A 27,256-nucleotide genomic window follows, 5' to 3' on the forward strand; every position below is an offset into this window, starting at 1 on the left:
GCAAGATTTCTCAGCCTTGACACTACTGACGTTTGGGGCTGGGTAATTCTGTGGTGGTGAAGGAAGTGGGGCTGCCTGTGGAATGTTCGGCAGCACCCTTGGCCTCCCCTCCCTAGATATCAGTAGCACCTCCCAGTTGTCTTAGACAAAAACGTCTTCAGATATTGTCAAATATCCCTGGAGGGAGGAGGCAGAGATGGAAATTGCCCCCCGATGAGCCCCCGCACCCCCCTCCCCCGGTCTCGGGTAAAAGCCTTACCCCTAAGCAAGTGATTCACTACATTTTGTGACTAGGGAGGTAAGTGTGTCTAATTCTGAAGTTTGGTTCCATGGTGAACACCCAAGCTATCCTAACCTCTAGAATCTTTGAATGTGACCTTATTTGGAAAAGAGTCTTTGAGGATGGAAAGTTAAGAACCTTGAGATGAAAATATTCTGGATTATCCTGGTGGGCTCTAAACTGAGTGGCAAGTATTTCTACAAGAGCAGACACAGATACAGAGAAAAGGCCGCGTGAAGATAGAGGCAGAGTCTGGAGTGATGCAGCCACAAGCCAAGGGATGCCTGGAGCCTGCTGAGCCAAAGAGGGAAGGCAGGATTCTCCCCCAGAGCCTGGCCCCCCCTAACACCTCAGCTTCAGTCTTCCAGAACTGTGAGAGAATACCTCTCTATTACTGTAAGCCATCCTGTTTGTGGTAACATGTTAGTCCAGCCCTAGGAAATGAATATAATTAGCAAGCTTTCTTGGACTCTCATATTTAGCCATGCTAGCTATGGTCAGTAATAAATGCCTTAGTTTAATGTTCCATCTGTTGACCCAGTAGTCTTATTTCTTACCCAGTTCAGAATCCAGGCAGAGACAAGGAATAGAATTTATTAGACCCCTTTAAGACTCCCCAAATTATTTCCCAGGGTTGGGTGAAAATGAAATGGGTCAGCATAAGTGAAAGCACCCTGTACAACCTGGTGCTTAGTCAGTTTATATTAAATGTCACTTTCTTTCCCTCCAGGATGGTGACAGGTAAAGTGACCTTCAACTTTCTCAGAGTGCAGTGAGATCCATCTCTACTTTCTGATCTCCCAGCCAGACTGCAGCCTCTTATCCAGAGGACAGCCAGACAGATCTCCACCTTCAATCCATTAATGCCACAAGGAGTGGTAAGGAAGCCCTTCCCATTGTTCACACTCAGAGGCCAGACATATGCTACCCCATTGCAGATGTGTGACTGCAGGTGGGTCTCCTCTGCCCTGGGGGGCAGGAATGGACTGCAAGTGCCTTATCCACATGCCCTCCAGCCCAGACCTATTACCTGAAATCATTTTAGCCATAGGACTCCACAGCAGAGAACAGACAACTGAAGATTCTCTGTACTAATGCCAGCATGATATGCAAGACCTCAAATCCCAATTTGTCTCAATCACAATTCTGTATGCACAAGGAGAAAAATCCTGGGACTTCAACCGAGGAGGGTGGGCCACCCCACTGCCACCCTCCCTCCCCTGCTTGCTTTTAGGTCTCACTGTTATCCGTGTTGCCTTACTTACATGATCAGGAGCTCTGACTCATATCGCATTAATTTATTCTTCTCCAGAACCAGCTTAAGCCATTCCTGCAAAAGCTGTGCTTCATCCTGTGTGCCTGAATCTGCTTAAGAAATCAATGGCAAATGGGTTAGATTGGCATTTCTCTTCCCATGATCAAACTGCTTTGAAGCTACTTTACGGGGCCATGTTTGTAGCAAAAAGGGCTCTGCAGGTGGCAGCCCCCTGATGGCCTGTTGAAGCCTCAAGGTCATGGGCATAACAAATAAAACACACCTGCGCATGCTCTAGGGGCGGTCCCCTTGGACATTTAGGGCGTGAATACTCCAGTTCGAAGGTTCGTATACCCTTGACAATGGCCTGCCACACTAATGACCCTCCTCTGAATATATGAGTGTCTTCCATAAAATTTCTACACATTTGTATATCATATCCACCACCAAAGAAAGCCCTAATAACCCTGCTGGTTACTATCTCCTTTTCTTCTGAATCGAATGCCTACTGAGTGCCCAGGTTGGCTGTGGGGCAGGAAAGTTCACATACCATTTAGTTATAGAAGAGTGGTAACTGGCATTTTGGTTTTTTTGCACAAAGAAAAGCCAAATGATTAGAGGGGAAAAGTTATTAGCTTTGAGTCTCATAGGGAAAAAGTTTTATCCATATACACTTATAACTTAGATTATGACCTTTATTCCTTTATTAAACAGAAGAATTATCATGATAAAATTCACATTGCTTTTAGATATTCAGTGTTAGATGCTAAATGTTTAGATAATAAAATGTTAAAATTTAGGAGAGAAGTAGTAACATCAGTGGCTTTCTAGTATCTCACCCTGAAATGGGAACACAAGCTGTGTTGCAAAGCTCACGGCCATTCTCCAAGGATTTAACTTGGTAAGTCTCATTGCTGTTGTTTGTTGTTCAGTTGCTAAGTCGTGTCTGACTCTTTGCCACCCTAGGAACTGCAGCATGCCATGCTTCCCTTGTCCTTCACTATCTCCTGGAGTTTGCTCAGACTCATCCATTGAGTCAGTGATGCCATCCAACCATCTCATCCTCTGTCCCAAAGGTAGAGAGGAAAACAGGGCAGTCGGAAAATGTGTGTGACCTTGGGCAAGTGGTTTAACCTCTCAGAACCTCTGCTTCTTCATGGGATAAACTAAACAAGAAGGCACACAGGTAATAGAATCATAATAAAGAGCTGCTATTGACAACGCAGGGTTACATGCCAGCCAATGGGCTAAGTACCTTATATGCAATACCTCACTGAATCCTCACAATAAACTCACCAGTAGGTTCCCTTGTTATCACCACTTGATGGCTGAAGAAACAGAAGTTTGAAAGATTAGAATAACGTACTCAAGCTCAGAGTTAGTAAGTGGCAGAGCCAGGGCTTGAGTTCAGGAGAGCCTTATCCTAAGCTCATACTCTTCTCTGCCTGTATACCCCTCTCCCCTCATTACTCCCTCCATTCCTCTCACAGCCCCATAAAGTAAATAAAGCCCCTAGCACATTGCAAAGTCATCCATAAAAATGAGTTCTCTTTCTCCCTGTCTCCTTGATCACTCTTTTATTGATATGGAAACTGGGGTCCAGAGTGATTGATGTGCAATGTCCCAAATTATATATTTAGTTAATGTACAAACTGGTGCTACAATGCAGAACTTGACTTCTGATTAATTAATTCATTCATTCAATAACACCTGTTTACAGAATAGGAGTCGGGTATTGCCTTAGGTACTGGGGATACAGTGATAGATAATGCTATTTATCACCAGAATTTTAGAGATAGTAAGGCATGGTATCGGAGAAGGCAATGGCACCCTACTCCAGTACTCTTGCCTGGAAAATCCCATGGATGGAGGAGCCTGGTAGGCTGCAGTCCATGGGGTCTCTAAGAGTCAGACATGACTGAGCGACTTCACTTTCACTTTTCACTTTCATTCATTGGAGAAGGAAATGGCCACCCACTCTGGTGTTTTTGCCTGAAGAATCCCAGGGACAGGGGAGCCTGGTGGGCTGCCGTCTATGGGGTTGCACAGAGTCGGACATGACTGAAGCGACTTAGCAGCAGCAGCAGCAGCAAGGCATGGTATCTGCTGAAAAGGGTATTGTTAGATAATCTTTTGTATCAGATAGACCAAAAAGCTAGAATAAAATAGAATATCAGAAAACTGTCGCTACAACAAAAAAAGGCCTCTGGGAATACACAGCAGGGAGGGGTTTTCTGGTCAGGATATGAGGCTGGGCTTCCCAGGGGAGGTGATGTTTGAACTGGGGTATTGAAGAAAGGATAACACTTTGAGAGGAAACACTGAGGGTGGGAGAGAACAGTTCAATAAGAGGAAACAATATGAGCAAAGACAAGAGGATAGAAGATGGTGGCGACAGAGATCAGGAAGGGCTAAGGAGACATAGAAGGTAGCCCATGAGACCTCAAAGTGTATGACCATCTCATCACAGAGGCCCCTGAACGCCGTGCTAAGGCTTTTGCACTTTATGCTGTAAATACAAAGGGACACTAAAGGTGGTTGAGCAGGAGAATGATACCTAGAGTTGGTGCAGGAAGGATTAAAAGGGAAAGAGAAATAAGTGTTATTCTTTCTTAGGTTTCTTGAATGAATGAATGAATAAAAGAACTTATAAACCTGTTGAATACCAACATCTTCTGAGCACTGTTGGTGGTGCTGAGGGCCAGGGATGGATAAGCACTGGCTCCAGCTATCCAGGAAACTGGGACCTTGCAATCCAGTGGGGAAACCAACACCACACAGCCAAACGGGATACAATGTGCCCCCTGCCATGCAACACAGGAGGGAAGTGATTCATCTTATATGGAGGAAGTGGGGAAACCTCAGAGAGGAGACAGCAGGTGAGCTCAGTCTAAGTGGATGAGTGGGAGTTTTCCAGGGGCAGGAGGAGATGAAGAACAAGGCATTCCAGGGCATTAGTTGCTGAATGGAAGAATGAAATTTATAGACTGCAGATCATATATATGACATAGATGTTAAAAACATATACTTTAAATTCAGATTTAGGATCAAACTTCCATTCTTTGACCTGTCACTGTGGGGGCTTGAGTTCTTAACAGCCTCCCTGAGCCTCAGTCTCCTCATCTGTTTAAAGATACAATGGGATTGTGCATTCAAAGACCTTAACCCAGCCCTGGCACTGAGTATAAACTCAATAAATAGTAATGGTCATTATTCAAATCATGTAATGTACATGATGGAAGATCACTTAGGAGTCATCTCTCCCAGCCATTGAGGCACAAAGGAATTTCCTCTCCCACCCTCCGCTCCAGCCTCTACAGTAATTCTCCGTGGATGGTGGAATGCCCTGCTGTCCAAGAAGCCCACTGCAGAGCTGTGTACTCTCAAGTACTGAAAACTTCTATTGCTCGTCAATGGGTTGGCTATTCGCCACTGAGTCCAATTTTGCCCTCTGGAGGCAAATAGAGAACGCATAACTCTGTATTTTACGCGAAAGACATTCAGATATTTGAAGACTGATCTCATGATCCACTGTAGTTTTCTTATTTCAGAGTCAGTACCTCTAGGTCATTTATCATTTTATCATAAAAGAGCTGTCCACCTCTATTTGCCTTCTAATTTCCCAGAACATATCTTAAGGAGAGTCCAGAATCAAACAAAATATCAACAGGCCAGAATGGAGAGACACGCTTACATCTTCACCTTGAGCCCTGGAATTGCAGGAGTCCTTCCAGCAGCAGTGTCTTCACCTGGCTCTTCCTAACTCGCACTTGAATCTTGTCTTCCCACACCAGGAGTGGTGAAGTCTGAGGACTTCATATTCAACTTGTGCAACTGATCTTCTAAAACTAATTCAAGACTTACTTGTGCCTTGTTAAATATCATCTTATTTTGTTCCATTAAGGGGGAATCTTTGGGATATTTTATTCACCTGACACATTTCTCCTCGTTTGGGATTTCTGTGAACTGGTAAATAGGGCATCTTGCATCTTCATGTGATATTGAGAAATGAAACATCAGATGGAACTGGACCAAGAGCAGAGCCATCTAGCCCCGCAGGGACCTTTCTTACCCTTTGGGCAAGACTGTCCTACAAATTTTAAATGCATGGCACCCAACTAGTATCATCCAGCCCCCATTTCTATACCTTGTCCACTAGGATCTTATTAAAAACTTTAATATTAATAACAAAACAATTTTCCAAAATCAAGCTTCACAAAGCCTGTTGTGCCCATTGGCATGACAAACCTCAAAATGCCACCCAGAAGAGGAAATGACATTTATTTTCCACAGCGTCTAAGTAAACGCCTGTGGTTCCTAAATTTCTGTCTCAATATCCACAGTTTCTTTAATAATTCTTTCTAGAATTTTGACAAAGATCAGAACTCATGTTTCTTTCTCATATGAAACTAGAAAATATACCCATTTCTAGTCCTTTGGTTCTGGAATTTTTCCTGAGTTTTCAAAGACTGGGGTCATTTCTGCAAGTTATTTCAACACCAGGGGGTTAATTCGGTCAATAAGCAAATTCTGATTGAGTAAGGTCACATTGAAGACATACTCTATTGTGAACGTATCATCTTTCACCACGGCTGAGAAACCTGAATTCCTTGCTCTCCCATTTCTCTCACCTATCCAGATTTAATTTCCTCATCTAGATACTTGCTTAACATTTCTAGATTGAGGGCCATTTTCCTTGATTAAGAAAACAGAAAGGCTGAGAGAAGAAAACCCTGCCCCTCCCCAGTCATGTAACATTAAACCATCTGTCTCAGCTCTGGGGCTGTCCTTGCCTTGTTCTCAATCCAAAAGAAACAGCACTGTTCTGCTGTCTTGAGAGTGTTTTTTGTTGTTGTTTTTCAGATTCAGCCTCTTCGCTACATTCTACCTACAGGTTCAAGCCAGACTTTTACCCTGCATTTATGTCCCTTCTTCAGTCTTTCTAAAATGTGGTCCCTCTGAGAGTTGTGCAGCCTCATTGATTTCTATTGATGCTGTATTCAACAAACACAGATTGAACTGAATCAATCAATTTAATTTACTTTCTTGAGTGGAATAATTTGCAATTTTATAGCCTACAGTTTATTCTTAGACTCTTCCTTTCCTCAGTAGTCAAAATTACTTTTGAGGATCTTTGAACATGGAATCAAGTGCAGATTTCTAGGGAATCTGCTTTCCCAAGACATTGGGTACAGGCAGACGGTGCCTAGCCCAGGCTTGCCTTGCTCTCAACCCGAACAATGCACTGAGATTTCCATCACCTCACTACCCACCAGAGAGCTTCTCTGTAGGTCCTAATGAAGTCTCGAAGAGCATTGCTCATCACTGTAGATGTAGTAGAGTGAAGAGGCAGAGGGAGTGGGCTTTGAGGTCGATCAGACCTCAAAAGTCTCTCCCACTTACAATGTGTGACCTTGGCCAAGTAACCTCACCTCTTTCTGCCTCAGTCTCCTCCCCTGAAAAATGGGGGTGGGGACTTGCCTGGCAGTCCAGTGGTTAAGACTGCCACTACAGGGGTCATGGGTTTGATCTAAGATTGGGGAACTAAGAGCCCATATGCTGCTTATGCAGCCAAAAAACAAAAGAGAAAAATGCAGTGATCACAGTCTCCGTCTCATAAATTGGTTATGGGGATGAAATGACGAGATGCATGTAAAATGTTGACCATGGTGCTTGGACATAGTAAACATTCAGTAAATCGTTCCATTATTACTACTGTGCTGGTGCTTCTTCCAGCATCCAGTTCTATGTTTCTGTGTGGACTATTTGCTGTATATCTCTAAAACTCAGCTAGAGTGTAATCCCTGACTTGATTATCTGTAGCTAAACTTTATCAGGTAACTTCCCTTGAGATTAATAAAAGCACTTAAATAATAATATATATATATATATATATTTGTCTCCACATAAACAGAGAGATCATACGGCTGGATCATCAACACTTGCTTGGGAGGAAGCCTAGAGACTGCCTACACAGACCGTGAGCTCAGCCACACCTCCAGCTGGTCTCACGGGTGTTGGTGAACTGCACACCCTTCCAGGACAGGGATGTGACTCCTGCACCTGGGAACCAGGATGCAGCTAGAATGGCACAACCCGAAGGTGAGCAGCCTCTGGCTGTGAATGCCACCCCTGCTGTGGCCACCATGCACTGGTTCTTCCTTTGTCCCTGTGCCCTCGTAACATGCTTTCTCCTAGACAAGATGCAAGGATCCTCTTGTTAGGCAAATTAAAGTCATCAAAACTCAATATAAAACAGCTTTTTACTAACGGGGTCATATAAGTTGACCCTCTTGTCCCTAGTGAGCTCTCAAAAACACAAAGCAAAATTTGTCACTCCCTACTGAAATTCAATACTCCCCTCCCCACCACCCCCCCACAAACATATACACAATTGAGTTTAAATCACCTAGCCTGACAGCATTTAGTCCCTGCTTACAATAGAGGGACTGGTACTTAACATCCAGAACTTTTTCTCAGTGGAGAATAACAGACTAAATGAACAATCTATTCTTTAAAGTCATGGCTTGTTAACCATTTCCTTTTGTCGGTAATGCTGAATGCTCCTCTGTGTATTGGGGTGTGGTTTTTCCAAGTTGGGTCTTGTGTTCCTCTCTGATTCACAACTATCTAAATCTTTAGATGTGATTTCCCACCTCCTCAGAACCTATGAGAAATTCTACTTTGGTTTTTCCTGCAATTCTGACAATGCCCTTGACATCCTCAGTGATGATCTGGAGCACGAAAGGGCATTAGAGTAATCACAGCCAGAATCCTTGGTAGCAGTGGGATTTCCCTCACATGGTGGGTTTCAGCCCCTGCCTCTGGCTCTCTGGCCTCTGGTCGCTCTTAGCTCCTGTGCACATCCATGGGCCTATTTCATTTCATCTCTAGCCAGGCCTCCTGTACCCAGCACTCTGGGTACTTGACTTCCCACAGCTCCTTACACATGATGGTGGTAATCCAGAATGCTACACTGGGGGTCTGGTCTGATTCAGTCTTGACAAAAACTGGATACTGGAAAGTAGGACATGATTCCATTCTGGGAGTCAGGGACTGCAGCTGAAAACCATAAATTCTAGCCCTTCCTTTATTAAACAGCTTTTTGTTTTTATTTTGCTTTTAGCTACCTATCTAGTCACCATAAATGAAGTTTTTCTTGCTTTTGAATTTTACTGAAATGATATCATAATATATGTAGTCTTCTACAACTTGCTTATTTTAAATTCTTTCTATATGCTTCTAAAATGCCTCTATGCTGCTCATTTTCACCGCTGTATTTATAATATTCAGTTGTATGTGCCACAGTTAACTGTACTACAGTTTATCCATTTTTCTGTTAATGGATAGCTAGGTTGTTGGTAGTAGTTTGCTACTGTGGATGATGCTACCGTGAACATTGCTGTATATATCTTCTGGTTCATGTGGGTATGAGTTTCTCTGGAATATATAATTAGGAATGAAATTCTTGAGTAGTAGGTATGCAAATATTCAGCTTTCAGCATAAAGTCAAATTGTTTTCCAAAGATTTGTGGCTGTTTATATTCCCACTGTCTTCCCCTGGTGGCTCAAAGGGTAAAGTGTCTGCCTACAATGCGAGAGACCTGAGTTCAATCCCTGGGTCAGGAAGATCCCCTGGAGAAGGAAATGGCAACCCACTCCAGTACTCTTGCCTGGAAAATCCCATGGACGGAGGAGCCTGATAGGCCACAGTCCAAGGCGTCACAACAGAGCCGGATGTGACTGAGTGACTTCACTTTCACTTTTCATACTCCCACTAACATTGAATAAAAGCTCCCTTTATTCCTTACCCTTGCCAAATACTTAGTATTATCAGATTTTATAAGCTTTTGAAAATATAATAGTATAAATTTGTATTATGTATAATATATAATAGTATAATAGTATAAATTTATAGTAATATAAATTTGCATTTTCCTAATTACTAATGAATATTCTTCTGTGAGACCTAGGACTTCCCTGGTGGCTCAGATGGTAAAGAATCTGCCTGCAATGCAGGAGACCCGGGTTCGATCCCTGTATTGGAAAGATCCTATGGAGAAGGGAATAGCAACCCACTTCAGTATCCTTGCTGGAGAATTCCATGGACAGAGGACCCTGGCAGGCTACAGTCAGAGGGGTCACAAAGAGTTGGACACAACTGAGTAAAACTATTACTATTCTTTTGTGAAATGTATATTTATACCATTTGCCTATTTTTATATGGAGTTGTTAATCTCTTATTGATTTGTAAGAGTTCTTTACATATTCTGGAATACTGAATATTTGTTATATTTGTTACAAATACATTTTCCAAATTAGTAGGTTTTCTTTTCTGGTTATATTTATCGCAAATCTTATTTTCCAAATTAGTGGCTTATTTTTTTCCTTTCCTTTATGATGTCTATAGACTACCAACTTGAAGTCTAAGAGATTCTTAACATTTCAAATTAAAGTCTTTAATTTTTATGACATTGATTATATGGTTTAAGATAAGGTTCAACTTCATTTTTTTCCTGTACGGAAAGCCAGTTGTCCCAGAATCACTGATCTCCTGTGAGTTGCAATGCTACTGCTAGCTTATATCAAGTTTTCATATATGTGAGATTATATTTGGGTGTGTTGATGGCTCTCAGTGAAGTATTCAAATTGGCTCCATAAAGGATGTGCATATTTTTTCTTAGATTTATTCCTAGGCACATTGTGTTTTTATGCTAAATATAAATGATATCTTCTTTGTTATTTCATTTTCTAGAAACCAATGCTGAGATATGGAAATGCAATTGATTTTTCTATTTTGATCTTATTTCCAATCACATGATATAGACTCTTATTATTTAAAAAAAATCATCTGTACATTCTTTTGGGTTTCAATGTGGTTAATTCTATCATCTGGAAATGACAAAAATTTGTTTCTTCCTTCCCAAAGCTTGTGCCATTTTATCTCTGTCTTACTGGACTGGCTGGTCTCCTGTGCAATGTTGAATAGAAGAGGTGATGGCAAGCATCCTCTCCTGTTACTGATTTTAAAAGAAATGCTTCTACTATTTTACCATTAAACAATGCTGTTTGCTACAGGGTTTTGGAAGATATGTTTCAAATTCAGAAAGTTCTGACTCAGCAATTTCACTTCTAAGAACACAAAAACACCAATTTGAAGAGACATATGAAGCCCTATGCTCATTGCAGCATTACTTATAATAGCAAGATGTGGAAACAACCTGTGTCCACTAATTGATGAATGGATTTTAAAAATGTGGTATATATACAAAATATTAGCCATTAAAAAACAGTGAAATCCTGTCATTTGACAACACGAATGGACCTTGAAGGTACTATGCTAAGAGAAGTCACACAGAGAAAAATAAATACCATAGGATTTCACTCATATATGGAATCTAACAAACAAAATAAAACAAAAACAAAGTCATAGATACAGAGATCAGAGCAGTGATTACCTGAAAGGAAGGAGTAGGGGGTGGATGAAATGGGGAAAAAGGGGTCACCTGTTTGATGATAGATGGTAACTAGATTTGTGGAGGTGACCACTCTCTAGTGTATACAGACATCAAATTGTCACGCTATACAGTGAAACTTACATAATAAAAAAATTTTAAGCTCCAAGAAGGCAAAATAAAAAGTTCTTTTTTGCTAAAAGTTTTTATCCTAAATGAATGTTGAACTTTGTCAAATTATATTTTCTTCTTCTATTGAGAAATCATATGGTTTTCTCTTTAATTCGGTAATATGAAGATTGTTAAGTCACCCTTAGATTGTCAAATTTTAAAATGCATTGAATTAAATGTTAATTATATTCTTTTATCTTTTTGAATCTTTGCTATATCTATGGTTATGTCTGCCTCTTTCACTTGTTATTTATTTCTTCTTTTTTATTTTTAAAAATCAATTTAAAGGACTGCCTTTAGTCTTTTAACTTTTTCAGTGAACAATCATTTGGTTTATTTGACCCTATTTTATCTTTATTCTCTGTTTCGTTAACATTTGCTCATATATTTATTATCTTCTTTCTTTAGGTTTATATTGTTCTTCATTTTCTAAGTGAAGTTGGACACTTAGCTCGTAGATTTAAGCCTTTCTTCCTTTCTAATAAAAGTATTTAAGGCGATACCTCTAAGAACAATTTTCACTGCATCCCATGAGTTTTGATCTATTGTTTTCCTTTTCATATTTACTATATTTTAAATTTCAAAGTATTTTTTAAAATATATTTTTTATTTTTTTGACCCAAGAGAAATGTATATTTTTACTTTCCAAATGCATGATTTAAAAAAATACCCGTTGGTTATTGATCTCTAAGTTAGTTACATTGTAGTGTAGAATGTGGCCTGTATAATATAGATTCTCTGAGATTTACTTTATGAACCAACATGGTCAATTTTTATAAATCATCATATAAACTTGAAAAGAACACACATCCTCTAATTTGAGGGTGCAGGGTTTTATACATGTCCATTGGAAATGGCAACCCACTCCAGTACTCTTGCCTAGAAAATTCCATGGATGGAGGAGCCTAGTGGGCTACACTCCATGGGGGTCACAAAGAGTCGGGCATGACTGAGTGACTTCACTTTCTTTCCTTATTAAAGTTATTAACTGCAATGTTCAAACTTACAGTAATGTTTTGTCTGTTTGCCTCTCATTAACGGAGAGATATAGTAAAACCTCCTGCCATGATAATAGAAATTTCTCCTTGAAGTTTTGTCATTTTTTGTTTTATATATTTTGAGGCTGCTATAGGTTCAACATTTTAAACTGTCATAATCTTCTTGGTGAGTTGGTCATTTTAAAATTATGTAGTGACACTGTTTATTGCTAATCATAGTTCTGTTACTAAAAATTAATTATCTGGGCTTCCCAGGAGGCACTAGTGGTAAAGAACCTGCCTGCCAATACAGGAGATATAAGAGATGTGGGTTTGATCCATTTGCCCTAGCTTTATTTGTCTTATTTAGCTAGTATATACTTGCCATTTTTCTTTTTTACATTAATCCTTTCACTTATTTATGCTTTATACATGTCTACTAAAGAGCATATAAATGGCTCTTGTTTTGATCATTGACTTTCACTACAATTATTGAGATATTTAGACTTGTTTTCTATCATCTTTGTGCTTTTTATCTTTTTAAAAATGCTTAAAAATTTCTGTTTAGAATTGAATTGGGGGTTTGGTTTAGTTGATTATTTTTTCTTATTTCTTCTCCCTCTGTTTCCCCTAGTTGATTTGAAGTTATACATTTTATCCTATTCTTTTCATAATTATAGTTAAAATCTAAATAGGCATTTTAAAATATCCTCAGCTCAGTTCATTTCAGTTGTTCAGTCATGTCTGACCCGTAGCGACTCCATGGACTGCAGCACACCAGGCCTCACTGTCCATCACCAACTCCCGGAGTTTACTCAAATTCATGTCCATTGAGTTGGTGATGCCATCCAACCATCTCACTCTCTGTCATCCCCTTCCCCTTGTACCTTCAATCTTTCCCAGCATCAGGGTCTTTTCCAATGAGTCAGCTCTTCGCATCAGATGGCCAAAGTATGAAAGTTTCAGCTTCAACATCAGTCTTTCCAATGAATGTTAAGGACTGATTTCCTTTATGATGGACTGGTTGGATCTCCTTGCAGTCCAAGGGACTCTCAAGAGTTTTCTCCAACACCACAGTTCAAAAGCATCAATTCATTATTCTTAAATATTCTAACAAAGTCAATCCTTTTAAACAACAGAAGGACCCTGGGATGCTTTACTTCTAATCATTCAACTCCCAACTTCTGTCCATTTTAGTCCAGTATTTTAGTTCTATCTTTGGGAAAAAAAAAAAAAAAAACGCATGCTATTTTATATTGACAATGTTTTACTTACGTGTTTATTATTTTTTGCATTCACCATTTCTTCTTGAATATTTCAGAGCAGCCTCTTAGGTTTATCTTTTTTTTTTCCTGATTAAAGCATATTTGCTAGAATTTTGTTTGTAGGTAATTTGTTTGGCTTGAATCTCATTCTGAGTGGCTCACTTCTTTGTGTTTCGGGTGATTTAAAAAATTATTATAAGGTCATAGTTTACTGAATTTAATCTGTCTGAATCCTGAGAGCCTAACCTGAAGCATGGTCTCTTTGATACAGAATCTACAATTGGTCTTAGAGTTCTAGAGACCTGGCTTAACATGGGAATCCCAAGGTTAGCACCCCTACTTCTTGTTAGACTCGAAGCAACCCTGGATTACTGTTTCTGTGTTTGCTTCCTTCCTGGAACACATAGGTTTTAGCAGATGTTTCTTCTTTTCCCCCTCTTTCTTGGCCCTGAGAGACTTCTCTCACTTAAAAGTCTAGCAACATCTTCAAAAATGTCTTGTTGTAGTTAATGGGCTTTTCAGTATATATTCCACCATTCTGCTGTTCCATACGTTTTAGGAACCATATTCTGTACTCTTGGCAGAGGCAGTCATTTGGGTATTTAATTAAAAAATTTTTTTCAAGTAAAATCACTGTAATAGTGTTTTTTAAAGCTGAGGGATGTAAAATTAACTTTGTGGGTCATAACAAGCACTAGGAAAAGAGACAGAATAAAAAATATCGGTCTTTTATAAGTAGTAAAGTTTAAAATTATCTCTTGAAACATTGTATTCAATTATATATTTATATGTACTAATAACCTGTGATATAAAACATATTTCTTACAGCTGTCATGGGCAATTTTTTTGTGTAAAGCAATTGTCTAGAGCACATAACTCTGAAGCACATAACTCAGTGACCCGAGGATCCACACGATGGAGAGAGGACCCAAGGCTTCTTTAGGAAGAGAATCTTAGTCTGTCTGGCCCTCACTGGGTCCATCTCTGTAATAAGGCCATTGCTCGACTAGGTAGCTACTGAGGCTGGAAATAGAGGTGACTATATAATAAGTGGATTATTGCCATTTGTTGAGAGAGGCAGTCTGCCATAAACCTTGAGCATTCCTGCATGTCTTTGCTGAGTGTGCAAAACAGCAAGGACTGACCATCCTATGATCCCGAGCCACTTCTGCAACCAGTCAAGTAGATTACTTGCTTCCTGGGAAATGGGCTGGCTTGTTGACTGCTTGCTACAGATGCTGCTGAGTTCCTCTGCTGTGGTACAATCCCCTCTGTGCATAGCTGCCATCTGGGTCTATCAGGCCACACCCCAGCACTTAGATACAGGGCAACTTGTACCACGCTGCTGCTCTTGCCATTTGCTGCGCTGTGAGTAAAAACTCCCTTGCTCTGATGCACTGAATCTCACTGTTTACTTTCAGCACATGGAGTGTGGCAAACCCATCCAAATTCCTCAGTTGCTAGGCTACCAGCTTCAGAATCTTTGCCATGAATGGCATCAAGATTCAAAATCAGGAGTGTCTGACTCTACTCTCTGTGTTCTTTGCAGGACACCTTGCTGTTTCATTATCCAAGAAATTATTATTCCTTCTGTTCCTCAGTGGCAATCAAGATAGAAACCACAGAGTGGAAGCCAAACTACTTCCCTCTTCCGGCCTGAGGGTTATTGCAATTTCTCTTGTCGTGTATGCTCTTGCTGCCACCTGCTGGCAGCCTCAGGCATCCAGGTTCTTTGTAAACCTCAGACAGGTTCTTTGTAAACCCCTTATCTGTGTGAAGGAAAAGCCATCTGACTCCAAGGAAAAAGAAACAAGAAGCTCAACGCAGGCAACCAACTGGTAAGCCTTCCTCAAAGCTGGTAAAGCTATCGGGGAGGAATAATTCCCATACGCTCCCGATCTCAGTTTTCACCAGATTTTACCTGTTTCCAGGTACTGAAAGAAAGCAGAGATTCTGTTATTTACTTCGCCTAAATTTGAGTGGTGGTCTCCTGCTAAACTGGGGTGTCCCGCCACCTTGGCACATAACACTGACCACCACGTTGGCAATCAACAAACCAGTAGGTAATAGCATTTGACCAAAAAGTCTAAGCAGCTGCAAAGCTCAACTTGACCTCTTCATAGAGAGTGAAGCTCAAGGCAATCAGGTCATTGCACATCATGGTCCTTTACTCTGGGCAGCTAGAACCATCAGGACAACCCAATCCCTTTGTCAAGGACATCTCACACACACACACACACACACACACACACACTCACAAACACACCTTACAGAACATAATGACTTGTTATCTGGGGTGGATTTTTGTTTTTCTTTGTTTCCCTTGCCTTGACAAAATGGGGAAAAACCCTTCCTGGGGTGGGAGAGCTTATTTCTGACTGTTGGAAAAAGAGAAAGCATGAATTGTTGTCACGACAATTAGAAGCTCATCAAAGGCTTATTTTGCTCATCAGCCATCATTGCCCTCTGTCCTGCACCCCCGCATGTTCCTCTAATTCAATGCCCGCCTAATGAATAACTCCTAGGAACAAAAGACCCTTTCAGGCTGGTGCACATCACTATCGGAGGAGACTTGCATAACTGTCGCAGACAACTCATGTTTTCAGGCCTGTCTCTAAATTTGGTTATTCACAACCTTTGTAGCTCAATATTATTGTCTAACTGTGATTATTTTCTAATTATCCTAATAATACCTATTAAATAATTCCCAATCACTTGAACCAGAACAGCCCAGGCCAGCTCAAATACAACTTAACCTAATAAGCATCGGTCATTCATTAAGCACCAGGGCAATCTCTTAAAGGGGCTGAGTGGAATATTAAACTGCACAGGAATATTATTATTGCACAAATGTTATTACAAGTTAGAGTGTATTAATTTCGATGCCTGGTTCGCACATCTTCTGCTCGGTCTCCTCTGGGGCCGCTGTGACTTGACTCTTCCAGTCTCCAGCCCCTTGTTGATCTGCATCTGTCACCCACACAAGGACAATCAAGGAGAAAAAAGCCCATAAACTTAACAGGGAAATTAAATTACCAAGGATATAAAGGGAATGAACAGAATCCATCTTCTGGCCGGCGAAATACTACCTTTGAGAACACCGTGAGCTGGCTGAGTTTCTCTAGCTGATAACTCAAAATAGCCTTTCTTTACAGGGAGGGAGATTTTTCAGGAGCTTTAAAAATTTGGTTTCTAGACTTTAAATTTCAAGCAATAAAGATCAGAGACTCAGGTCTTTTAAAAGTGCAGGATATTTAATAATATTTCATAAAGTAATATCAGCTAGCCATTTATTGAATGCCTACAATGTGGTGGGCACTCTTGGGAGACTACTGGCCCACCAATGCCCGTAATTCTCAAAATGATCTAGTAATGTGAGGATTATTAGCCCCATTTTTTACTCCAAGGAACCTGAGGCCAGAAAGGTTAAGTGATTCTCCTAAAACCACACAGCCTAAATGCAGTGGAACAGAATTTGAACACGGGGCTCTTTGATGCTTATGATTTTACCTACTCCACCATGCCATACTGCCTCCCCAGAAAACCAAAACGTGTCCTAGCTTTGCTGGTTTATCCTTTTCATTTCTAAGTCTCTCACTGAAGTCAGCAAAGACAAGTGCCAAGCCTTCTTGATTGGGAATATGACCAAACATTTCATTGTATCAAAAGCCCTGAAAACAGCTATAGAGGCAGGCTGTGACCCTCGCTCCAAGTAGTGACAAACAGTTATCATTTTTGTCAAAAACCCTACTTCCAACGGGTGGATTTGAGTTCTCATTGTAAGGAAATGCACAGAGTATTGTAAGAAAAGGAACAAATATTTATTAACCATCTCTCCTATGCCAGGCACTGTTTCAGGGCTTCCATATACATTGTTTTGACTGGTTCTCAACATAAACCTGAGGAACAGGTACAATCGTCACTCCCGCTTTGTAAACACAGAGACTGAGGCACAGAGGGGTAAAGTAAGTCAGACCCTGACATCTCCAGAGAAACACTAACCATGTAGCTGCTGCTGCTGCTAAGTCACTTCAGTTGTGTCCGACTCTGTGCAACCCCATAGACGACAGCCCACCAGGCTCCCCCATCCCTGCGATTCTCCAGGCAAGAACACTGGAGTGGGTTGCCATTTCCTTTTCCAATGCATGAAAGTGAAAAGTGAAAGTGAAGTTGCTTAGTCGTGTCTGACTCTTCACGACCCCATGGACTGCAGCCCACCAGGCTCCTCCATCCATGGGATTTTCCAGGCAAGAGTACTGGAGTGGGGTGCCATCGCCTTCTCTGAACCATGTAGCTACTGAAGTTGAAATCATAGGACTTCTCAAGTGGATGGGCCTTTTTAAGGCTCTGGGAGTAGCCCCCAACTTCAGGTCTCACAAAATCTGAGTCTGTATCTGCTGAATTTTTAAGAGAATTGAAGTCCTAACCTTTCTCTATATTGTTTACACGACTGCACACAGAAATATGTCTTTCAGTATCTGCTTTTTCATGCTTTATATCCAAACTACAGAAGGCTAAAGACATCACATCAGAAAATTAAAGAGACAATGCCTCCAAGTATATGGATGTGTGTACACATATAAATGGGGGCTTCTCTGGTGGCTCAGATGGTAAAGAACCACCTTCCAATGCAGAAGACATAAGAGACATGGGTTTGATCCCTGGGTCAGGAAGATCCCCTGGAGAAGGGAATGGCAACCCACCCCAGTATTCTTGCCTGGAGAATCCCATGGACAGAGGAGCCTGGTGGGCTACATACAGTCCATGGGGTCACAAAGAGTTGGACACGATTGAGCGACCAACACTTTCATACATATGTGTGTGTGTGTGTGTAACTGAATCACTTTGTTGTATACCTGAAACAAACACAACATTGTAATAAAATTCAACTAAATAAAAAAAGAGACAATGCCCACCACTAACTCCAATTGATTAGCCACACACTGCTGGATGGTTTCCAAAAACACATAGATTTCTTCCAGTTTTATCCCTCACCCAAAACCCTCTGCTGGCTCCTCATTCTTTAAGGCATTTCACATTTGGCCTTTGCAGGTGCTGTTCCCTCTGCCAGAACAGTCTTCTCACCTCCTTTGTTACCTCCTGTTCCTCTTCTGGTTCTTGTCTTATCAGATCATCCCTTCCAGGTGATTAGCCTGACTGACCTCCCCTCCCCGCCCCACCTCCATTGAGATCAGTTAGGAACCCGTGATTCTGTCCTCATTCTACCCTAATGCGTGTTCCCATCACAACCCTCATCCCCCTGTACTATGGTTTGTTTATTTACGTGTCTATGTCCCTCAGTGGACCACACACTTCTCAAAGGCAGAAAAAGTGTTTATTGTTATAGAAACATTGTCTCCATGTCTAAGGCAAGGCAAGCCTTCACCAGATGAATTCTGTTTGCATCTAAGAATCTGAAGCTATCAGTAGAATAGATATCATTTATTGCTTTCCCTTGTACCAGGCATGTGCTGATTGGGGAAGATCCCCTGGAGAAGGGAATGGCAACCCACTCTAGTATTCTTGCCTGCAGAATCCCATGGACAGAGAAGCTTGGTGGGCTACAGTCCACGGGGTTGCAAAGAGTTGAACATGACTGAGTGACTAACACAGTACTATACATATATATATATATATATATATGTAATATCTTCTTTAATCTTTATCTTAGCTCTATAAGATAGGAAACCACTATTATCCACATTTTATAGCATAAAACAAAAGTTCATAAAGGTTTAGAACGTGAGTGATCCAAGGCCTCAAGGCTGATAAAGAGAGAAACAGGTGGTAAAGGGAGAAATCAGGACTTTGACTCCAAGTCCAGCTTTGAATCTCTACCAACATTGCTTGAAAACACTCAACTATTTCTCCTGAATTTATCTTAACCTCTGAATTGCAAGAACATAGCAGCAGAGAGACCGAACAGACCAGAAACCCAAGGCCCACAGGCCAACCGATGTCCTGGGGATTTCAAACAGGATGACCAGTTTGATTTTGCAAGTAGGAAGCAGCTGCAGATTGGGCACCCAGGTCAATGTTGATAGCTCCGCAGCGAGTGACAAGGCCTCACTGCTTTGCCTGGATGGCTAGACCAACACTATTCTCAGACCATAGTCACAGGCCTGAGCCCACTGCACCGGATCTGCCCACAGTGATACCTACCTGCTTCTCCTCTCAGCGCTTTCTCCAACCTCACGCCCTGGATCTCGAAAGCCCTCTGCCGCTCCTCCACTTCCTCCAACTGCCTCTGGATGGCCTGCAATGCCAGGATTGTGTGTCATGCAGGTGCTTGCCACATGCGGAGTCATACAAGGGGGCTAGTTCTGCCACCTACTTTCCAAGAGGAAGAAGCCCTTTCTCTTGGGTTGCCAGCTCTTCAGTTAACTGGGTAAGAATCTCTGAATTCCCCAAACAACTGGAATTTGATATTTCCCTTCTTTAATATGAAAACATAAAGCAAGGAGTCTGTGTGTAAGCTCAATCTGCCCCCAGGGAGATAGTCCCTTTTGACCAGGCCAATCACACAGACATGCTGTCAGGCAGAGGCTGCCGGCCTGGGTGGGCAGCCCTCGTGGCTCCTGGACTCCTCGGAGCCTTGGCCTCTGACCATGGTCATGGCACAGCTGCTGGAGCTACTGGCCATATTCAGAGTTGGACAGGATCTCTGGGGACAAACACAGAGCATGCTCACGATCCATTTTCCCAAGAAGAACCAGCAGATACCTCCCAAGACATTGGAACAGGAGATGGGAGCCAACTCCTGGGGCTGGGTGTTCCTCTCTCAGTCTGCCCTGCCCCTGTCCTGAGCTACAAATTGGCAACCTATTATTTCATTGCACCATGGGGCTTTTTACTGTCTGCAGAAGTGTACTGTGGCTTGTCACTAGCAGTTTACTAAGACCAGACAGAGATGTTTATTTCATTAAGGCATATCCTCCTTAGACTACTGTAGGTACCTATCACGGCTTGGGGTCATGATGGGCTTTGTATTTACATGTTTAGTTTCCCCACTAGCTATTTCTGTCTTGTGTGTATTAGGAAGGAAAATTAAGGGGGAAAAAAATCCCTTTGCTATATACATTTTTTTCATCCCCATCAGTTTTCTCTGCTTTTAATCACATGCTGCCACAAGGCACATCTCTTGGCAGAACAGACTTTGGACCAGGCACCTTCAAAGAAGTGGCAGCTGTTTGGGCAGGTATAACCTGTGTGTTCTTCCTTCCCTACTTTCTCCTAGCTCTGTCTCACTCTTCTTCCTCCTTAACTCTACCTTGTTCTAAGTCTCCCCTGGAGTCAAATTACAATTGCTGAGGCACCTCCAATCTGTGAAGAGGCCCAGCAAGGGCAGGGGCAGGGACTCAGCAGCCACCTGGCTTCTTGTCTTAGCTGAGAGTGTTTAAATCCCAAACATAAAATCTGAAATAGATGGGAATTCTAACTAAAACTACTTGTAATTTTATGCTTTCTTCCTCTCTGTCTCTTTTTTAAAAACAATGATATCTTTATAGATCTGTCTCTCGCTGTAGAGTGTAGCATTGCTAAAGGAAGGGAAACATTTAAATGACTTTATGGCTGATTGCTTTGTAATTATGGCTATGTAATTGTTATGGACTAAGCAGTCTCCACCCCACACTAAATTCACCTATTGATGTCCAAAAGCCTAAAGTGACTGTTTGGCCCTTATGGAGGTAGGTGAGGTTAAATGAGGTCATAGTAGTGGGCCCTAATCCAACAGGACTGGTGTCCTTACATGCAGAGGAAAAGATACCAGAATTCTTTCTTTCTCTTGCTCTGAATGCACACACACGAAAAGGCCATGTGAAGACACAGCAAGAAGGCAGCTGTCTGCAAGCCAGGAAGAGAGTCCTCACTGGAAACCAACACTGGAGACACCTTGATCTTGGACATCCAGCCTCCAGAGCTGTGAAAGAATAAATTTCTGTGGTTTAAGCCACCCAGTCTGTGGTATGTCATCATGGCAGCTCAAGCTGATTGATACAGTCATCATTCTTTAGAAACTAAGAATGAAAATCTCAAAGATTATACAGGGCGGGTATGGATGATAGCAGATTAGGACTCAAAAGGCAACTGTGATTCTTCTGTTAGTACTCTTGCCTGGAAAATCCCATGGACTGAGAAGCCTGGTAGGCTGCAGTCCATGGGGTCACAAAGAGTCGGACCTGACTGAGCGACTTCACTTTCACTTTCACTGTCTGGAGTAGAAATAGCAGGTTGGCAAAAAAAACCTCTTGGGGTTTTTCCATAACATCTCATGGAAAAACCTGAATGAACTTTTCGGTCAACCCAATATAAGAAGAAGAAATTGTTGAGTTTGCCAATCCATTTCATAAAGATATCTTGTTCTCAGAAGGAAAAGTTGAAATGTTTCAAGAAAGCCTGTTTCAGAAGGTGAGGATGGACAAAGGGAATTTAATTTTCCCTGACTGCTAGATGAAGAGGGTGGCTTCCAAGTCAGCCACTGAGAAGAGTAAAGAAGGTTAGATTTAGTGACTTCCTTCTTGTCAGAAACAACTTATGGGACTACACAACTGGATAAAGTGAGTTACTGGAGAAGGGGATGTAAGGGTACACTGCATTAACACAAGTGGTCATTTAGGTCCCTTTGTCCAAAAACTCAACTCCTCTTCAAGGCTAGGTTTGGGGTCTTCAGGGAGAGGGGGAATGCCTTGACTTTCTGCTTCATTTTGCAGGTCAGTAGATCCACTTGAGCAAAAATGTTTGCAGTAAACAATTAAGCCAGGAAGTCTACAGCAGAATGGTAGATGCTTATGCGTTCAACTAACATTGGAACAGAGACAGCCCCAAGAGCTGTCAGTTCAGCAAAGATACTGTCAGAAATTCGAGAGAAGGTTATATCCTCACAGAGGACAAAACGAAGGCCACTGCAGTGTGGCAGTCAGGGCCTGGGATGGATTCCAAGGCAATGTGTTGGCTGCCATTCCAGCTCACTTTGCAGGACACATGCCTGCAGATGGAAAGGCAGCTGGGAGTGGGCCAACTCAACACCTGGGCTCTCTGGCCCTGGAGTCCCACCAGGGATTGAACCACAGCCTTCAGAACAGCCACAAGCCTGGTGCTTACAGAAGAGAGACTGATCTTTCCCCAGCTCAGCTTCCCCAGTTCAATACAGATTTCCAAAGGGCTTCCAGACCCAGATCCCCAGCAACCCAGACCCACTCACTCGTTTGTTTTCTGACCTGAGCTTTATGAAGTCTTTTCAATTCTTCTTGCTTAACCAATTGCTTTGTTGCTTTTTCCAGCTTCCTTCTTCTTCTAAGTGCCTTCCTCTCCTACAAAAACCAAGAAGAAAAGTATGTCTAAGAAAAATGGAGTTGAAACTTACAAAATACTGTCACAGTCTCTATCCTTTCCAACCAAACCACTGTTTACCTTCTAGAACAATGATGTCCAACAGAGCTTTCTGCAATGATAGAAATGTTCTCTATCAAGGCAGAAGCTTGCTTTCCTTCCCTGCTTCACTTTGTGCAAATACATCATTAATATCACTGGTTTTTCTGTGTGCCTGGGCTAGTGGAATACAGAACACTCAGAATTGGGTCATTTACAAAGCTTGATCCAGGTCTTCATGACAAGTCTAGGACAACTTCTAGATTGACTGCCAACCACTGCAAATGTTCTAGGCCATTTGGATGAGGAAACCCCTACTTTAAGTGGCTAGGACCTTTCTTAGAAGGCTGGGGTGGAGAGGGGCATGGTGGAAATCACTGGTAGTTGTCCAGAGATTGGCTAACTCAATCTCTGTGGAGAGTCAGTCCCTTATTTAACAAATATCTCTTGAGCTCTCATGATACTAATCTACATAATAAATGCCAGCAAGTACTGAGTGCTATGTGCCAGACACTGTACTGATTACTTCACAAATATCATCTTACTTATTCTTCAAAGTATGTTTTTTTTTTTTTAATAGACAAGGAAATCAGAACTCAGAGAAGTTAAGTAACTTAGCCAAGATGACACAATCAGGAATTGGAAGCACCAGTAGCTAAGCCCAGGTAACCTGAATCCAAGTGTCCGTATGTCCATCTAGTTTACTCTGTCTTTCCCATGCCCAATACAGTGTAGGTACATCATGCACCTCTGTTTTATAGAAATATTAGACTTTCACCCTAAATAAGACCATTCAAACAATTTCAGCGAGGATGCCTTGATAGCCTCATACCATCTCAGCACTTTACAGCAGCGAAGTTGCTAAAGCCCAACTCCTTTATCAAGAGTCAGCAAAGCAGAACCTAGATGGGTAAAGAAAGTCTTGTACTGCCTTTTCTTAAGATGATGACATAAACAAAAGGGATGCTATATCAACAAGCACTCATATAACCTTACGAAGCGCCAGGCACACTTCTTACATCCTCAGTGCTAGTGGTGACGATACAGAGAGGAAAGCAAAGAGGCTAAGGAAGAAAAAGATAAAGGACAGAGAAAGAGAGAAATCTGGCAGGGCTGAACCTGCCCCCATCTGTCAGATCCAGGCATTAATTTGAGGGGAGGGGTGCAGAGCAAAGAGGTGAGGGTATTTATTTTGTCTCGTTTCCTGTCCTGGAGAAGGGCATGGCAACCCACTCAGTATTCTTGCCTGAAGAATTCCATGAACAGAGGAGCCTGGTGGACTACAGTCCATGAGTTGCAAAGAGTCAAACACGACTGAGCAACTAACACACATACCAGTTTCCTGTGTAAAGGTTCACTTGAGCTGACATGGGCTCTATGCCACATGGTTGGGGACATATCTGTATGGGGCAAAATAGATTTAAAAACCAGAGGGGAAAACACTCCTTCCATTCCTCCAGTGTGAGCTCTGAGAAGTGGTAAAGAAGGAGCCTTTTTGCCAGCTTCCCTTCCTGAAGAATGGGCCGTGTCAGAAGCCAGAAGCACCAGTGAGCTTTACCACATACATGCCTTCTCAGCCATATCTGACTCTTCGTGACCCCGGGGACCATAGCCCGCCAGGCTCCTCTGTTCATGGAATTTCTTAGGCAAAAATACTGAGAGTGGATTGCCATTTCCTATTCCAGGGACCTTCCAGACTCAGGGATCAAACCCATGTCTCCTGCATTGGCAGGCGGATTCTTTACCAAGGCGCTACCTGGGAAGCCCAGCTATCCCCCACTGCAGGCTTATATGATGACCGGCTCTGTTCTGGGTCACCAGGAAGACACAAAGCTTTTTGGAAGGCTTGCCCTAGTTTATCATGGTCTTGCTGTTTTGAGAGCTTTGGGCCACTCCATTCTTTTGGTCCCCATGAGTGTCAAGATGGTTGATGCTGGGGTCTCTGCCTCATTTGAGTACAGAATTAACTCAGGGTCACTCAAGGGGGTGAAAGGGCCTGTAGGGAAACCCTAGAAATCAACACACAGGATTCATTTGTGTTGAGTGCCAAACTAATCAGACACACCCACAGTCAGAAATTAGAAATCTCTCAGTATTGTCTTATTCTCATTCTCTCCGCCCCCCTCTCTCTCCTCCTCCCTCCCTCTCTTCTCTTTCTCTCTCTCTCTCACACACACACACATCCCAGTTCCCTCCTGACTTGCTCCAAGCTGGGCCTTGGGGAGCTGGAACCCCTGAGTGACTTGAGATGACGCCAAAGCTCCTAGTGCCAGATATGGAAAAGTTGAGTTTAAGTAAATAAATTTGGTTCTCTCTCTTTCTCCTCAGATCCTCACTGCTCCAGAAAGTAAACACTGCCGCAGCAGTGAACCGCTTCTCTGTCCGCCCAGGAAGCACACGCGGTCCAGCCATTCAGCCCTTCCAGCCCCAGCAGACAAAGGAAACAATGGTGGGATTTGGTCATGGGATGCATGTCTCCACATATGTGACATACAGACGCATTTAAAGACATACAACAACGTTTGTGTTTTTAAATCCATTGGTACGGGAGTTGTTTAAAGGGTGCTTCGTAAATTAATGTTCATTAAGCAAAGAGAAGAACGGCTGTCCCCCTGCCGGCACTCAGCTAGTCAGTGGGGATCCTCGGAGTCTAGATGCAACTGCATGGTTCATTTCGCATTTCTGATTAGAATAAACATAACATTTTCCATGCAATCTGCCTCTAGTGCTTCTTAAATGAAGCTGTGCTTCCCCCAGGGAAATATGCATCTGCTTGCTGTAATTTTTTTCGATGGTTTGCTTGTTGGATCACATATTAAACCCACTTTAAGAGCTGCAGTCACCAAATGGTTTCAAGTCAATACGTCTGTTTTTTTCCGCCTTCCCATTTTGACATTTCTGAGAAAGGCAAGCTTCTAAAAGTTTTATATATATATATAAAGATATATATATATCTTTTATATATATATAAAGATAATCCTTAGGGTGTTCCAGGTAAAAAAGAGTGGTTGCTGTCAGATGCAATGAAACATGATCTTCCTAATGAAACTGCTGCAGCTGGAGCCCACATTGGGTCTGAAATCAGGATGGTAAAACGGCCCCCACAAGCCAAGGCCCCCGTTGGTTTGCCAAGTGTTGTTACCTTTGACCGCGAGGAAGGCTGGGGATGGAATTCCTCATCTGCAGAGGAGGCGGTGGGGGAAGAGGTGGAAGAGACAGTCCCTGTCCCCTGCGCTCTGATGGGGACCTGAGTGGGACCTGAAATGGGAACAGAACTCACTTGAACTCCTAGCTTCTTCTCCCGCTTCATGACCCAGAGCCGCCTCTCCCTCCTCCCTGCCACCCCCGTTCTCTTCCTCCCCACCCTCCCTTCCCTGCACCTGCCGTGAGCATGAAGCGGCAGCACCTAAGGGCAACTGAAAATTTGGCCCTCCACGTTAATTACATTTCTGGGTCCCTGCCAAGAGCTTTGCAGCTCTCTTTTCATGTTTAAAAAAAAAAAAAAGGTATTATGCAGAAATCAATTAATTCCTTAAACACTATTTATATAGTGTGTTGCTTAGAATGCATTCAGAGATGAAATCTATTATTAAAATGCGTGTCTGAAGTTAGCTGAGTTACCTAAATGCTTGTGTAAGGTTCGTTCTGCAGAGTAATTGAATGCAAAAAAGTCAGAGCCAGCTCTTAAACAAATCGCCCTTCTGCGGCTCACAGCATCTGGCACCCATTTTTACTACATGACATCTGCTCAGTGTAAAAGGGCTGGCGTCAGAATGTCTGGTCATAGAAAAAAAAATCCCAAATGTAATCAGAAGCAAAAGGACTCTAAGCCTAAGGTTTTATCACATAGTCTCATGCAACATAAATATTTCATTAATTATGGCTAAACAAATGCCACTTTTATTTTCCCAACTTGCAGATATTATCACATCATTGAAGTGATGATTCAAATGCCAGAAAAGGCAGTTTAAGATAGGGAGGACTCAACAGTTCCAGGCCCATGGGAGAGCTGAAGTCAAGGGGACATGCCAACTCCTCAACAAGAGGTAGATGTTTAGAGGCAGGAAGTGCCCATGTTTGCTCGAATCTCTTTGTGACTTCTCTGGGTCCCACGTGTGATAAAGTCTTCCAGGTTCCATAGGAGACTTGTATTCTGCTCAGCAACAACATCTGCCCAGACACATCAACCTGAAGCAGAGTCAATGATTATTATCTGGATTAACCCACCCTAAACACTGGATATCAGAACCAGCTAGGACTCTGTGATAGAAAACTTACTCATCTTTACTCTGCCATGGCAGGTTCTGTCTAAAGAGAAATGTGTGCTGGGTATGGAGGGAGGAGAGGCAGTTTCAAGCTGACTAACATTCTCTCCAGCCTGCCTTTTCTTCCCCATAATTTTCAACTATTCACCCGAGTGGGAGAGGCCAAGTTTTAAAAAATAAGGGTAATTTTAACCTCCAGGAACACATTTACATATGCTG

The 27,256-nt window shown here is 42.2% G+C and overlaps 1 protein-coding gene across 3 annotated transcripts in view; it reads right to left on the reverse strand.

Annotated features, from left to right (window-relative positions):
• Window positions 1–27,256, reverse strand: part of MICAL2 (microtubule associated monooxygenase, calponin and LIM domain containing 2) — a 241,958-nt gene that overhangs the window by 11,175 nt on the left and 203,527 nt on the right. For all 3 annotated transcript variants that reach the window (XM_010830618.1, XM_010830615.1, XM_010830616.1), the window contains 4 exons: window positions 25,915–26,030; window positions 22,622–22,714; window positions 19,566–19,659; window positions 1,546–1,645 (listed from right to left, as the gene is read on the reverse strand). In XM_010830618.1, the coding sequence (XP_010828920.1) occupies window positions 1,546–1,645; window positions 19,566–19,659; window positions 22,622–22,714; window positions 25,915–26,030 (403 nt within the window). The remainder of the gene's footprint in view (window positions 1–1,545; window positions 1,646–19,565; window positions 19,660–22,621; window positions 22,715–25,914; window positions 26,031–27,256) is intronic.

Source organism: Bison bison, unplaced genomic scaffold (genome assembly GCF_000754665.1).
Source record: "Bison bison bison isolate TAMUID 2011002044 unplaced genomic scaffold, Bison_UMD1.0 scf7180017864518, whole genome shotgun sequence".
Classification (NCBI taxonomy): Eukaryota; Metazoa; Chordata; class Mammalia; order Artiodactyla; family Bovidae; genus Bison; species Bison bison.